The sequence below is a fragment of the Amblyraja radiata genome, chromosome 3 (assembly GCF_010909765.2).
Source record: "Amblyraja radiata isolate CabotCenter1 chromosome 3, sAmbRad1.1.pri, whole genome shotgun sequence".
NCBI lineage: Eukaryota > Metazoa > Chordata > Chondrichthyes > Rajiformes > Rajidae > Amblyraja > Amblyraja radiata.
Genome location: NC_045958.1, coordinates 52,285,894 through 52,301,728, shown reverse-complemented (window position 1 = coordinate 52,301,728; position 15,835 = coordinate 52,285,894). Strand labels below are relative to the sequence as shown.

The 15,835-nt window shown below is 41.9% G+C and overlaps 1 protein-coding gene across 1 annotated transcript in view; it reads right to left on the bottom strand.

Moving 5' to 3' along the window:
• LOC116971555 (prolow-density lipoprotein receptor-related protein 1-like) overlaps positions 1-9,822 on the bottom strand; it is a 40,849-nt gene extending 31,027 nt beyond the window's left edge. The window contains exons 1-11 of the mRNA XM_033018789.1: positions 9,792-9,822; positions 8,650-8,769; positions 7,400-7,522; positions 5,913-6,035; positions 5,070-5,438; positions 4,469-4,591; positions 4,278-4,391; positions 2,185-2,304; positions 1,977-2,102; positions 1,403-1,574; positions 408-632 (exon numbers count right to left, since the gene is read on the bottom strand). Of these exons, the coding sequence (XP_032874680.1) occupies positions 408-632; positions 1,403-1,574; positions 1,977-2,102; positions 2,185-2,304; positions 4,278-4,391; positions 4,469-4,591; positions 5,070-5,438; positions 5,913-6,035; positions 7,400-7,522; positions 8,650-8,769; positions 9,792-9,822 (1,646 nt within the window). The remainder of the gene's footprint in view (positions 1-407; positions 633-1,402; positions 1,575-1,976; positions 2,103-2,184; positions 2,305-4,277; positions 4,392-4,468; positions 4,592-5,069; positions 5,439-5,912; positions 6,036-7,399; positions 7,523-8,649; positions 8,770-9,791) is intronic.
• Between the last annotated feature and the right edge of the window lie 6,013 nt (positions 9,823-15,835).

Genomic DNA, 15,835 nt, shown 5'->3' with positions numbered 1-15,835 from the left:
ATGATCAACCTGCAGACAGGCTTACAAGACACAATTGAATTCAAATGCAGCCAGTCAAATTACAGTATAATGGATAGGTGCAGCTATGAACAAAATCACATAAAAAACATCCTTCTTTACTCCTCTATGCACTATTTGAAAATCTTCACCCTATTACATTTTGTTCAATCATATGCAAGATTATTATTTTTTCAATCTCTCCCTTTCAATCAGAAAATGCACTGATAATTAATAGTAGATGGTTTTACTCCCTATTCTCCTGGAGTTGATCACAATGGTGTTGCTAGACGGATGGACAGGTCATTTTAATCAAAGTTGAAATCCCACATCTTCGAAGGGTTAGTGTGAAAAATTAGTTAGAACTATTATGTTTTTGTTTCCAACAAGACAAGAGAAAAATAATATACCCTGATAATGGATCAACTGCTACAGAGGCTGGTTTTGCCATGTTGTCATCAAAAAGTGTTTTCCATTTAGATCCATCCATTGTAGCCACAGATATTGCTTTAGCACTGCGATCAGTCCAGTAGATGTGCTTGTGGACCCAATCCACTGCAATTCCCGTGGGAATGCTCAAATTCTTAACAAGTAAAGAATGACCAGGAATTCCCCGATATTTATTCATGGACATGCTGTGAAAAGCAAAAGCAAATAAGTGGCAGCCTGCAAATTTAATACATTTACCATAGTCAAAATAAACATAATGCAGTTCTGTAGTGTGGAACTGTGACAAGACAATTTAAAATGCACTATTACATACAAAGAATAACACAGAACTTAGCCCTTAGGACCACATGTTTGTGCCAAACACATTGCCACGACTAATACTTATCTGTCTGCACATTATCCATATCACTCAATTCCTGCATATCCATGCACTTATCCAAAAGTCCCTTGTGCCACTATCATATCTGCCTCCACCACCAGCCTAGGAGTGTTCCAGGCACTCACCACCCTCCAAAATAACTTGGCCAGCATATCTCTTTTAAACTTTGCTCTCCTCAACCTAATGCTATGCCCTCTAGTCTTCAATATTTTCATCCTGGGAAAAAGATTGACCATCCCTATCTTTGCCTATATATATAGGCAAGGATAGGGATGGTCAATCTTTTTCCCAGGATGAAAATATTGAAGACTAGAGGGCATAGCATATATATACATGTAGATTTTCAGATTACTCCAGCAAAACGCGAGTTGAGCATTAACTAGGTACCTGTACTGCGGCTTTGTAATAGAAGAACTAGTCCCATTTTAGTTGAGGGAAAACAAGTACAATTTGCTCAGCATTGACTTCTCATGGAGCCTGCATTTGGTCCAAGGATACAGGTCAGCTGAAGCAATGACCACCACATTTTAAACAACATGTAGAGCCATCTTCTGTCCATTTTCCTATTCTGCTTACCCGAAAATGGCCTGACGTGTCAAGTCAGCCCAGAATATTCTTTCCTCTGCAACATCAGCGGCCAGTGCTACAGGATTTCTCAGCCTCATGGCTACCTGGGTGTACTCGAGATGATGCAATCCAAGCTTGCGAATATCATGGCCGTTTGTAAAGATCAAGTAAGGCTCTTTGCCTGAAGAAAGACAAATACAGCCTTTGGGTATTTATGCAAATACTAAACAGTTAAAACCCATTGCTATCCAAAAGAGCTTTCATCATAACTTCAATGGCTCACGACATTTGAGTGATTCGGTCAAAATTAGCATTAGAACAACATTGAGGCTTAATGGTTCTATAGGCCAACCCTGGCAATAGAATGTAACTGATGGCCCTTTGGTCTATCAAGTGGTCTTTTGGCTATTGTTTAGGACTGCATCAGACGTCAATCTCCGACCTTTTCGTGGATCAAAAAAAAATGGAAGAGGTGGTGTGGTTACCCAAGTTTTCTTTAAATCCATCATTATTGCAATTTAATCTCAGCTTCACCAAAACTTCATAGCTGGTCATCTGAATACAGTATCTGACTTGTACGTACCTACAGCCTTGCATGTACCATCAGCTGCATCCATGCGATACCCTTCATGGCATTCACATTTATAACTTCCTTTTAAATTGATGCAAATCTGGCTGCAGGATGCAGAATTCAGGCATTCATTCATATCTGCAGGAGAAAGCAGTATTATCCCCCCATTCACAGGCCAGGAGATACAAATGCTGGGAGGGAGTTGCGCCAACTTACTTACCGTCACAGGTTCTCTCATCAACTAGCTCAAAGCCAGCAGGGCAATCACATTCAAAATCAATAGGAAGATCCCGGCAAGTATGAGAGCAACCACCATTGTTCACCAAGCACTCATTTATTCCTATTGAAAAGAGGTGGATGGGAAGGGGTTTATCACTTTATCCATATAAACTCCAGTTAATGTTTTCAATGGAATGGAATCTATTAAGCACTATTAGTCAATTTGATCTTTTAATAACAACATCTGAACTATCACAACTTGAAAATGAGTTCAATCATCCGATTGTATTACAGGCAGTCTCAAAGTTTTAAATGGTCCTCTTGCAACACTGCAACTACTGCTTAAAACTCTTGGTCTCACACACATCCAGCTTAATTTGCAAATAATGAATTGGTAATTAAAAAAACCCGACAGATTGGTCACTGTCAACACAAATACTCTACATCCTGGGAAATTAAACCACAAGCATATCATGAACAAACAATATTTTTGTACAATCAACTGGCAATAGCCACAAGGCAAGACCAATCAACAAATCCAAGAGTTAATAACCTTTACTGTTTGGTCATTTGTTGGTGTAGTAGAACTGAGGACCATGGGTTAATATACATTCAGTGCCTCAGATTATTGGATAACAAAACAAGTTATAGCAGGAACCATTAGTTCAAGACCAACAGGCTGCATCTGAACAAGTGCAGTTGCCATAGGCAGGCCAACTGGCATCGTAGCTAAGGGTTTAAACCAATTCTACCGTAGCTAAGGGTAAGGGTAAACAAGTCAGAAAGATGGAAGACAGAATTTATCAAGCAGTAAAAGTCCAAGTGGGATTGGATGGTTTGCTTCCCAACTCAAATTCCCTTTGTCCAAGAAGGGACATATGTACAGTTTGGATCCCGGCGTAAAAGTTAGTCCTAGAAAGCAATGCCAAGAATAGGTGTAGCAAGTTACGAGAAGTAATTCTGTTCAGAGAGGAAATTCAGGAGTGTTCGGAGTCGTCTGGAGTGATCCTTGTGAAATGAGGCACGACCAAATTCACTGCATGGCAGACAGAAAATTAACCAAGTTGTTGAGAGGAGGATGTCAAAACATCTTGAAAGAAATTAAGTATCATAAGGGACAGAAAGTGCAATCAAAAACTGTAATTGGAGCAAGAGCAATTTGTCTTGAATTAGTTTAGAGATACAGCATGGAAACAGACCCTTCAGGTCACCAAGTCCACCCTGAACATTGATCACTCAGGCACACTAGTTCCATGATATCCCACTTTCTCATTCCTCCTTTGACATTATGGTGAATTTCCAGAGGCCGATTAACATATAAACACACACATTTGGGATGCGAGAGATAACTCAGAGCACCTAGAGGAAACTCATGCAGTCACAGTGGGAACATGCAAACTCCACACAGGCAGCACATGAGGTCAGGAATGAACCCAAGACTCTGGTGCCGTGAGGCTACTAGCTACACCACTAAATTACTGAGTAAAAGGCAGGGTTTCAGAACAAGAAGCTTTGGATGATTTGGGTATAAGACTCGGGGACAGTTTTTTCCCAGCTGTTATCAGGCAACTGAACCATCCTATCAACAACTAGAGATATATCCTGAGCTACCGTCTACCTCTTTGGAGACCCTTGGACTATCTTTAATCGGACTTTACCTTGCACTAAAGGTTATTCCCTTTATTCTGTATCTGTACACAGTGAACGGTTCGATTGTAAACATGTATAGTCTTTCCGCTCAACATTGTGGGCCAAAAGGCCTGTTCCTGTGCTGTACTGTTATATGTTCCGGATTCTGAGTGGGACATTAGCCCATTGCAAAAATCACCATATTTACTATACTCAAGTTACTTGGCATTAGATTACAACTCTGAAAATCACTACGCTTTCTTGCTTCGCATCTCCCAACTTGCTTCGCTTCTCCCAACAGAACATCAAGTTATAAGTCTCTGCTGGTGAAATACTGCAATGTTCTCTTCCTAGTCCCTCTCAGTTGCATATTCTTGGACTTTAAGCTTTCAAAATTCTGTAAACAATAGGAAAAAGGTAAAGCAGATAGTTTTCCCGTCTATATTGACAGAAGATAAGACTTACGACATTCGAAAGGCTCATCACTCCGATCTCTGCAGTCCCATTTGTGGTTACAGAGTTTAGTTATTGGTATGCATTCTCCATTTTGGCATTTGAATTCATTTGGATTTTTGCACTCTAAATTAAGAAAAAAAAACACGTTCAAATCCAATACAAAAGTTACAAATTTGTAGAGATATTAACGATGCACCTACCATTTTCGCAGTGAATTTCATCGATAGCATCAGGACAGTCTGTAATTCCGTTACATATTTTGGTTCTAGGGATGCAACTACCATCACCACAGCTGAAACGGTCTGGTCTACATGTTCGAAGAGCTTAAGGCAAATAAAGATGTTAGTCTACAAAGATAATAAATTTACAAAACCTTGTAATTAACCTTTTCTATGGATTTTTTTTGTGCCAAACTTATATTATATTATTGCAAAAAAATGTCTCAAGATTAAAACTCAACATTTAAAAAGCAGTTTTCTGATTTAAAAAAAAATTTACATTAAAATGCAACATTCATGTCATTTGAAATGGGATGTTTAGGTTTAGACAACATTTGTGTGTGTGTGTGTGTGTGTGTGTGTGTGTGTGTGTGTGTGTGTGTGTGTGTGTGTGCGTGTGTCTGTGTGTGTCTCTCTCTCCCTTTTTTTTCCCTGACTCTCAGTCTGTAGGGTATCAGCCCAAAATGTCACCTATTCATTTTCACCATTGAACTACTCCTGCTTTTTGTGTCTGTCTTCGGTTTAATCCAGCCTCTGCAGTTCCTCACTATACATCCAGCCGTAATGTCTCCAAGTTACTTACAGCAATTAACTTCATCACTTCCATCTTTACAGTCACCATCGCCATCACAGTGAAAATGTTGATTGATGCATTCACCAGAAGTACATACAAAGTCACCGTGAGAGCAGGTTGTATGAAGAACAGTATTCCCACAACGTTCAGGAGATTCGTCAGATTGGTCAGCACAATCGACATTGTTGTCACAGACCCAACTCAGGGAGATGCATTCAGAATTATTGCACTGAAACTCGTGACGGCCACAGGATTGGGGAACACAGCCTTTTTCATCACTTCCATCACCACAGTCATCTTCACCATTGCAGATAAATATCTTGGAAATGCATCTGCCACTGGAACAAGTAAACTCAAAAATACTGCAATTAAAAGAGCCTGAAAAGACATTAGAATTGGCTTTACTAGTCATAATCATTATGGGAATACAGTGAATCCTTAGCCATAGTGATTCATGTTACCCAAATATACAAACAACTTGTAAAATTTGCATTCAACTGCAATTGCTCTATGTGGAATTTCTACTGGATAGGATCTTACAGTGCAGAAATTTAGGCCTATTACACCTCTTTGGCATATAATTAAAGTGCTTGTTTTGCATTCATTGTCACACTCCTTCATTTCAAGTCAAACTTGTGCTAAAAGGATACTGGTAAATTTGCACAACTAAAAGAGTGTTAAATGGATTTAATTTGCAAGCTAGTCTTCAAGTGAGCAAGAATATGCCGATATTCCTTGTTTTGCAATAGTCCAGTCTGCCGTGAGCCACTCGAATCTAGTGTTACATATTCAGCATGGGAAGCAGTATAAATAGATCTCATCGGTCTGTTAAAAACAGAAGCTATGACGTACCACAGTTCTCTTCATCACTGCCATTCTCACAGTCCCTTCCACCATCACATTTCCAGGAAGCAGGAATACACCGAGTAGTGCCAGGGCCACAGCTGATTTCATTCAGGTGACATCTTCTCTTGTCTGGAAAACAGCTTTGTGGTTAATCAGACCATCTGCAGCAGATCATAGATCCCTCACATACTCGAGACAAAACTTTAGATTGGTGCAAGTAATAAGGACAAACAATAATTGTAGATGCACAATATTCCAATTCTTGACCAGAATCTGCACAATTTTGTAGTGTCATAAAATGATAACAATACAATATAGGCAAGGAATGGCTTAATCAAATCTTAGACTTTGTTTTACGGATTTGGGTATCCGGAACAGTGTACACAATCGCTGTACATGCAAGTACAGCTAGCAATTGGAAAAATCAAAGCACAAAATTATCTTAATTGCAAGAGGATATCGAGAAGAGTGATGATGTGTTGCTCTATATGACTCTGATGAGACTATATCTACAAAATATTCAGGGGTGGGGGGAGGGGGCGCATGGAGAACAAAGGAGGACCCGGAGTGAGGGGGGCGGGAGAACAAAGGAGGACCCGGAGTGAGGGGGGGGGGGAGAACAAAGGAGGAGCCGGCGTGGTACTTTGTATCTTTGTCAGCGCCGGATATAGCGACTATTTGTAAAGAATTTCACTGTGCCTTGTCACATGTGACAATAAAGTATTCCATTCCATTCAGGATAATCTTGCAAATGTGGGGGAAAGCTGCAGATTGATTTATGGATGGTGGATTAGTCATGTAAGGAAGTGACCTGTAATGGAGTTTGATAGTAGGTGGGATGATTTTCCCCTGGGTGGGATATCTAGAACCAGGTTCAACACTTCAGAATAAAGAGCCACTCATTTAAGATAGATGAGAAATCTTCTACAGCTGGTAGTGAATGTTGGAATGTTTTGACTTTCAGACAAGTGAAGGAAGATTTTGAAACATTCAGAACCCCGAGGGGAAGCGACAGGGGAGACACAAAAACATCTGAAATTGGCGTGTCTTAAATAGGGGGTTGTTAAGACAAGATAAGGAACCCAGACTCTCAAATAAATTTCTTGTAAAGGGCATAAATCCCTTGAATTATGTGTGGGAAAAAACTGCAGATCAACGCAACTTCAAATTGAAGGTAGACACAAAATGCTGGAGTAACTCAGCAGGACAGGCAGCGTCTCTGGAGAGAAGGAATGGGTGACGTTTCGGGTCGAGACCTTTGAATTATCTACCCCAGAGAGCATGAGTCTAGGTCATTCAAAGCATCGTGGAAGTGGATCATTTGAAAGATCAGGGGATTGAGGGGTATAGGTGGAGCTAAGGCCTGGGATAGATCAGCTGAGACAATTGAATAGTGGGTCATGCTCGAGGGGCCAGGGCTATCCCCACTTCCATTTTCAGATTGTGTTCAACAAGAGCAAGAAAGCTTCATTTCGGCCAAGTATTATACTCACGGCAGATATCTGGACTTTCGTCCGACCCATCTTCACAATCAAGTGCACCATCACATTGCCATTTGCTTGGCAGACAATGGCCACTGCGGCATACAAAATCAGAAGTTCCACAAGTGGCCTGAGCTGTGAAAGAATATTGTGTATCATTGAAATAGTTGAAATAGCAAGTTAACCATTCTAATACACCAATCATTTCTCCACACAACCACCCAAATCAACATTTTAGTTGCATTCGCTTATTAAAAAGTGAGAACTCCCAATAATACTGTTTGATCTAAATTTACAAAATTTCACCTTACAGTTTCAATTATGTGAAGACGTCAGCTTCAAGTTTTAAATATTGGGTGTTTCATTACTTCAAAATGTCATACTGAAGTAGAACAAAGGACCCAATAGACATTTGGACAGGTACATGGAGAGGAAATGTTTAGAGGGACAAAGGGCAGGTGGGACTAGTGTAGATGGGGCATCATGGTCGGCATGGGCAAGTTAGGACCTACTTCTATGCTGTACGACTCTAAAAAAGACATAGAACAGTACAGCACATGAACAGGCCTTTCAGCCCACATCTATTATACATGCAATAAATCAAACTTCAGTCGCTTCTTTTACACTCCATAATGCTACACACAACACTACAAGTGCTTTTCAAACTGATGGTTTGCTCAAACTAAAATATCAGATCATCAGTCTAGAATACATTTAGCATCTAGATCAGCTGTCCCACAAATGCAAGTTTAAATCTTAAATAGCTCACTCCCAATTAGATGTTGCTTTAAGTTACCTGCTAAGAGTTTGCTATTTTTTCAAATGACCTCTCATCTGCTGCGCTTCTGAGCAGCCTCTACACGTGTTACATGCCCAGGGTTACTAAGGTTCTACATTTGCTTTCTATTACATTTCCTTGCCCATTAAACAAGGTCATTGAATTGTAAAGATCAATGTTAAAAAGAGGCTGCCAATTACAGCTTTGGAGCACAAGGCAACTTTAAAGGCAGAGATTGACAGATTCTTGATAAGTACGGGTGCCAGGGGTTAAGGGGCGAAGGCAGGAGAATGGGGTTGAGAGAGAATAATAGATCAGCCATGATTGAATGGCAGGGTAGACTTCATGGGCTGAGTGGCCTAATTCTGCTCCTAGAACTTATGAACTTTCATTTCCGCTCAACACATGCTCTCTTTCACCTCCCCCAATTATGTTCAACCTTGGGTACATTAATTCACAGATGATCCAGCTGCCAATTACTTACAACAACCCATTTCATCACTTCCATCAGTACAGTCATCATCACCATCACATTTCCACAGTAATGGTATACAGCGCCCATTTCCGCATTGAAACTGTGATGCATTGCAGGAAGCAATTGAACCTTAAGCAAAGGCAAGAAAATGAGTTATGCATGCTGATTTAGGATTCATTACACAAAAGCATACTTAGTAATGGATAGCAACCAATGACTTTAACTCAGAGTTAAGACAAAATACTTCAGAGGGATTAATAGACAATAGGTGCAGGAGTAGGCCATTCGGCCCTTTGAGCCAGCACCGCCACTGATCATCCCCAATCAGTACCCCGTTCCTGCCTTCCCCCCCATTTCCCCTGACACCGCTATCTTTAAGAGTCCTATCTAACTCTCTCTTGAAAGTATCCAGAGAACCGGCCTCCCCCGCCCTCTGAGGCAGAGAATTCCACAGACGCACAACTGTGTAAAAAAGTGTTTCCTCATCTCCGTTCTAAATGGCTTACGCCTTATTCTTAAACGGTGGCCCCTGGTTCTGGACTCCCCCAACATCTGGAACATGTTTCCTGCCTCTAGCATGTCCAAACCCTTAATAATCTTATATGTTTCAATAAGACCCCCTCTCATCCTAAACTCCAGAGTGTACAAGCCCAGCCGCTCCATTCGCCTAGCATATGACAGTCCCTCCATCCCGAGAATTATCCTTGTGAATCTACGCTGCACTCCCTCAATAGCAAGAATGTCCTTCCTCAAATTAGGGGATCAAAACTGCACACAATACTCCAGGTGTGGTCTCACTAAGGCCCTACACAACTGCAGAAAGACCTCTTTGCTCCTATACTCAACTCCTTGTGTTATGTAGGTCAACATGTCACTCGCTTTCTTCACTGCCTGCACGCTTACTTTCATTGACTAATGACAAGGACCCCCAGATCCCGTTGTACTTTGCCTTTACCCAACTTGACACTATTTAGATAATAATCTGCCTTCTTGTTTTTGCTACCAAAGTGGATAACCTCACATTTATCCACATTAAACTGCATCTGCCTACTCATCCAACCTGTCCAAGTCACCCTGCATTCTCATAGCATCCTCCACACAGTTCACACTGCCACCCAGCTTTGTGTCATCCGCAAATTTGCTAATGTTACTTCGAATTCCTTCAGAAGTAAGAAAGCCCATTACACCAAGGCAGTGTTTGAGCCGACCCACTAGGCTGCTTCGTAAAGTTGAAGGGAAGTTATTAACATTTGAGGAAAATTCCAAGTTGGATTTTGACGTATATAAACAGCGTTGCAACCTTCAAATTGGGTTAAACATCTCAGGAAGATAGTAAAGCATTCCCTTGGTAGTATCGGGCTTGTTTACATAGTCATAGAAAAACGTCAAACAAATCCTCTTGTTCATGGCAATTGAACCAAATGAATCAGAATTGCTCAAGTTACTACGGATCCAGGGAGAGCTAAACCAGTGATGCATCAGGTCAAGCATAGAGAAAATAGAACTTAATTTCACCTAATCATTGGATAGCACATTCAAAAAATATATTCTCCCGTCCACGAATCATGGATCGCACCTGTTATTATGAGTTGAAGATTATGGAAATCTTAAACAACTCACAATTCCAGATTAAAGCCGTTCTAGAAAATGTGTACAACGGAAGTGCAACAAAGACTGTCCGCAAGCTAAAACATTCAACTTGTACAGAAAGGAAAACAGTATACATGCATTGAGTATATGGCCCACGTAAAAAAGTAATCGAAGCCTTGGTTATTGAAAAACTTTGACAGATGGAAACAGGAAAAGGAAATGTTCTTGTGGTAAACGGATTTCTCGGATGTCTTTTGTTTAAGAAAGAACTGCAGATGCTGGAAAAATCGAAGGTAGACAAAAACGCTGGAGAAACTCAACGGGTGAAGCTGCATCTAGGTTTTCAAAAACAAAAAAAAATAGCGGAGTTTATAACGACTGCCTAAATGCAGCTGCTTCATGCGGCTGTTGAATGTACCACGGAGCAGAGGAAAAGATTTTGGATCTGGGAAGGTGGGATCCTAGAAACGCGCTTGCAATAACAAGTGCTTTAATCCGGCATTTAAAAATTAAATGAAACATTTAAAGCGTTTGTTCTCCTCTCTTGGGTACTAGAACACCAACACGGTACTGATGTTTCCTTCGCCTCCACTAAATTGAACATTACATAAACCGCATACTCCTTGAAGCAGGTCTCCCACAAATTAATACTCACAAACTAAAAATAGCTTACTCACCATTCATAAATCTGGCTGTATTTAAATTTGCTAGGAGATGCAGCAACAAAATTAAACGAAATGGAATCATCACTGCTTAGGTTAAAAGCAGGAACCCAAAGTCCGCTCAAAATAGTTGTTTTTTCCCCCCCTTCCCGGCCTAACTGTACTGAAGAAAGTGAATAGACAAACGTGGACAACTGCTGCAGCGATTTACTCTTATCCCTGTTTCCTTTATTACTCCGAGCAACCGATTGGCTGATTGATTCCGACCTAATAATCTTAGGTAAACAAATCCCGACCTTCCGCTGCCTTCGTATGGCGACTTGAAAGTGAATTAATGATGACTGTGAACCTGAATATTGTTATTTCTTTCTCGTGGGCAAAGCAATCTTGCTGATTACCTACCAGTGCACGGTACAGGCGTTCTCACAAGCGTGGTTCAACTCTGGAAACATCAGACCCATTCTCCCCACTATTCCTAATCTAACAGGATTGGAGGAAAACTCTCATTTGGATTATTCATTTGGAAATGAGGGCGTGGTTATAGCCACCTCTATAGCCAACTCAGTCTCAGTTGACAGCACTTTGTCTCCTAGTCATGAAGATGTGTTTTATTTTAATGGAGACACAAGAAACTGCAGATGTTTGATCTGAATCTTGATCAAAACTAAAAGTATTTGAGGAACTCGACAGATCCCGAGCATCTGGCAATGGTCGATCCCGGACCCGAAACATCACCTGTACATTCCTTCCCAGATGCTGCCTGACCCGCTGAGTTTCTCCAGTACTTTGTGTTGCGCTTCGTTTTAATGTGATATTGAAGTTGCGTTGAAATGTCTAGTTTTTATTTTAACAAAACTAACTAACCTCACTGAATGTTTAAGGTCATGTTCGTGACTATGAAAATATTTTGAAAAGCATGCCCCATCTACCTTAGTCCCACCTGTCTGTGTTTGGCCTATGGATGGGAGATAAGAATGTAATTGATAAAGGCACGATGAGCAGAGTAAATTAGTAATGAACCTATTAAAAACCTAAAAATATCAGAAACATAGAGAATAGGTGCAGGAGTAGACCATTCGGCCCTTCGAGCCAGCACCACCATTCAATATGATCATGGCTGATCATCCAAAATCAGTACCCCATTCTGGCTTTTTCCCCATATTCCTTGATTCCCTTAGCCCTAAGAGCTAAAAAATCTAACTCTCTCTTGAAAACATTGTGCTTGAATAACATACTAGAGAGTGACAGCTGAATTTTTAAAATTAGATTAGAATATAACAACATCTGTACGAATGTTTTAACAGTTGTAGCACGAAAAAAAATACTATTTGTATTCTTGTGTATATATGACTGGGTAGGATCTAGTCTTACTGAGGTTTGAATATAAAGATTATGAGTTGATGTCACATGGTGCCCAATTCAAAATCATACCAGAAATGGAGAAAACATACTCTTAAAACATTTTTTTAAATGTAGATAAAGCCAGGCCATTATCTCTTCCTGTCTTAAAATGAATCGATTGCAGGTAGTGTGACTACTAATAAGCTAATTACATGAATGATTATGTATTCTGCACTATATCTTACACATGGGTTGAGAACTGCTTCAGAGAACAAGTACATTTGCTACAGTCCACCTGCTGATGAGACGGATGTGTTCATTTTATTTGCTAACTGTAAAAAGGAAACATGCTCAATCTCATCACCACCTCCAGTTCATTTTATTTTTCTCAGTGCTGCAAATTCACTTACTTTACCGGGGTGGGAGATTGCAACCTTCGCGTGGTCCACTCTGTTTCGACTAATGCAATCAACTCGACTTGCACAAACAAATTGATCAAATAGAACAAGTTGACCTACAACTTTAGGCTGTGCACGCAATACGCAAGAAGACTTATTTTACCATCAATTGTTCACAGCACTTCTCTCTTAACATTGTCTATGGAATTAGATATATTAACATAAATGAGTCGGGTTGTTCATCTTTGGAAACCTTTTCTTTCCTCAATAGTTGACATTTATACATTACACAAATTTGGTCATCTTCCTCCTCTGAATTGAACTTCCTTCATCTTGCCTCTTTTGAAAATGTAGCTGTAACCTTGAACCTATTTAATTATTTAAATTGAAGATTCTCTTGTGCAAAATAGTTTACAAATTATATTCTGGTAATTGGTACTCTTTGTAGGATTCTCCTAAAGATAACCAAATGCTTTCATACCTACCTACATATTTACATAACAGCAGATTATCAGGAACATCCACACATTGTGAGCCAAGGGTGTTATAAAAACATTCCTTTCATTTTATGGCCAGACAGTTAAATTGGCTTCATAATCTAGATATTTATCACCTCTAGCAATAAAAATGCCATTTCATATTTTGAAATGTTATGTTTTTCTGCCACTAGTGAGGTTGTGTCTGTGTACATTGTGTGGACTACAGCATGCAGACTTGGCCTTTTGGTAATTGTGTGGATCATTGCATTGACCATTGAAACTATTCTACACAAATCTGAAGAGGCAATACACTATTCCTTCTGGCCTCCAGTCACTCATCTTAGGGTTAAGATATTCACAGAGATGGGGATTTGAAGCAGGAAGAGCAATGCTGATCTGGAAACCTGGTGGGCAAGATGTTTCTGGATTGTTTTTATTCCTGACAGCTGGCACACTTGAAATTTAGAACAATTTGATTTCATGGCTTGTCTGCCAGTCTGGCAGCGAACAAAATGTGTCGGAAGAAACGGCAGATGCTGGTTTAAACCAAAGATGACACAAAAAGTTGGAGTAACTCAGCGGGACAGGTAGCATCTCTGGAGAGAAGGAATGGGTGATGTTTCGGGTTGAGACCCTTCTTCAGACTGAACGTCATCCATTCCTTCTCTCCAGACATGCTGCCTGTCCCACTGAGTTACTCCAGCTTTTTGTGTCTATGTCTGGTGGCAAAGTTCTCTCAGAAGGATACAGCTGAGAATGAGGTAGATTTTGTAGTGTGAAGACAGTGGTGGCACCTCACTCTCAATTATCCGTGGTCTATTATCTGTGGTCAATTTCTTGTTGTCCTCCAACTTCTCTTAACACATCCACGGCTGCCATCAAAATTCAGTTACAGGAATTAAAGACTGCTGCTGTCTATTGGTATGGTGAATGTCATCTGGCTATGCAACCCCTTCCTTTATTGCAATGTTAATTGCAGGAATACCCATCCCATAATGGCTGCCTCGCCAGCAGTCTGTCTTGCCCCTTCGCTGTTTTTATTATTTTAAGTATGTCTTGCTTGTTTGTTTTAATGTCTCTTGGTATGTTTTATGTGGGGGGTGCGGGGGGAGAGAGAGAGAGAAAATCGGGGAAACCCTTTTCAGTCACTTTCCTTGACGAAGATTCATCTCCGCCCCCCCCCCCCCCCCCCCCCCCCCCCCCGTGGTCTACAACGTGGAGTGGTGCGGCCTTTCCTAGAGGCCAGCCCAGTGCTTCAAGCCGCGCAAGCGGTGCGGACTTACATTTGCGGAGCCTAGGGTCTTTTGCCGAGGATCGCCAGTGTTGAAGCCCCGATCGTGGGGCCTGTGGACTTTAACATCATGAAGCAGCGGTCTTCGGTATGAAGCAGCCGACTTGGGAGCTCCATGCCGCAGTGTTCTGACCCGTCCCGACACCGGAGTTTCGATCATCCGGACGAGAGGGCTTGAACAGCAGACTGTCGGTAATGGCCCCGATCACAGGTGAACCAAGGAGGAAGATAACTGAACTTTATTGCCTTCCATCACAGTGAGGAATGTTGATTCCACTGTGTTGGATGTTTATGTTAAACTTTATTTTATGTGCTGTGTGTATTTTTGCTTTTTACTTAGTATGGCTGTATGGCAACTCAAATTTAACTGCACCTTAGGTACACACAATTGCTGGGGAAACTCAGCGGGTGCAGCAGCATCTATGGAGCGAAGGAAATAGGCGACGTTTCGGGCCGAAACCCTTCTTCAGACTGATGGAGGGTGGGGAAAGAAAGAAGGAAAAGGGGAGGAGGAGGAGGAGCCCGAGGGCGGGCGGATGGGAGGGTGGGAGGAGACAGCTAGAGGGTTAAGGAAGGGGAGGAGACAGCACGGGCTAGCCAAATTGGGAAAATTCAATGTTAATGCCATAAGGACGCAAGGACCCCAGACGGAATATGAGGTGCTGTTCCTCCAATTTCCGCTGTGGCTCACTCTGGCAATGGAGGAGACCCAGGACAGAGAGGTCGGATTGGGAATGGGAGGGGGAGTTGAAGTGCTGAGCCACCGGGAGTTCAGGTAGGTTATTGCGGACTGAGCGGAGGTGTTCGGCGAAACGATCGCCCAACCTACGCTTGGTCTCACCGATGTAAATGAGCTGACATCTAGAGCAGCGGATGCAGTAGATGAGGTTGGAGGAGATACAGGTGAACCTTTGTCGCACCTGGAACGACTGCTTGGGACCTTGAATGGAGTCGGGGGAGGTGAAGGGACAGGTGTTGCATTTCTTGCGGTTGCAACGGAAAGTGCCCGGGGAGGGGGTGGTGCGGGAGGGAAGGGAAGAATTGACGAGGGAGTTGCGGAGGGAGCGGTCTTTGCGGAAGGCAGACATTGGGGGAGATGGGAAGATGTGGCGAGTGGTGGGGTCACGTTGGAGGTGGCGGAAATGGCGGAGGATTATGTGTTGTATTTGCCGGCTGGTGGGGTGAAAGGTGAGGACCAGAGGGACTCTGCCCTTGTTGCGTGTGCGGGGATGGGGAGAGAGAGCAGTGTTACGGGGTATGGATGAGACCCTGGTGTGAGCCTCGTCTATGGTGGCGGAGGGGAATCCCCGTTCCCTGAAGAACGAGGACATTTCCGATGCCCTGGTATGAAATGTCTCGTCCTGGGAACAGATGCGGCGTAGGCGGAGGAATTGGGAGTAGGGGATGGAGTCTTTACAGGGGGCAGGGTGGGAA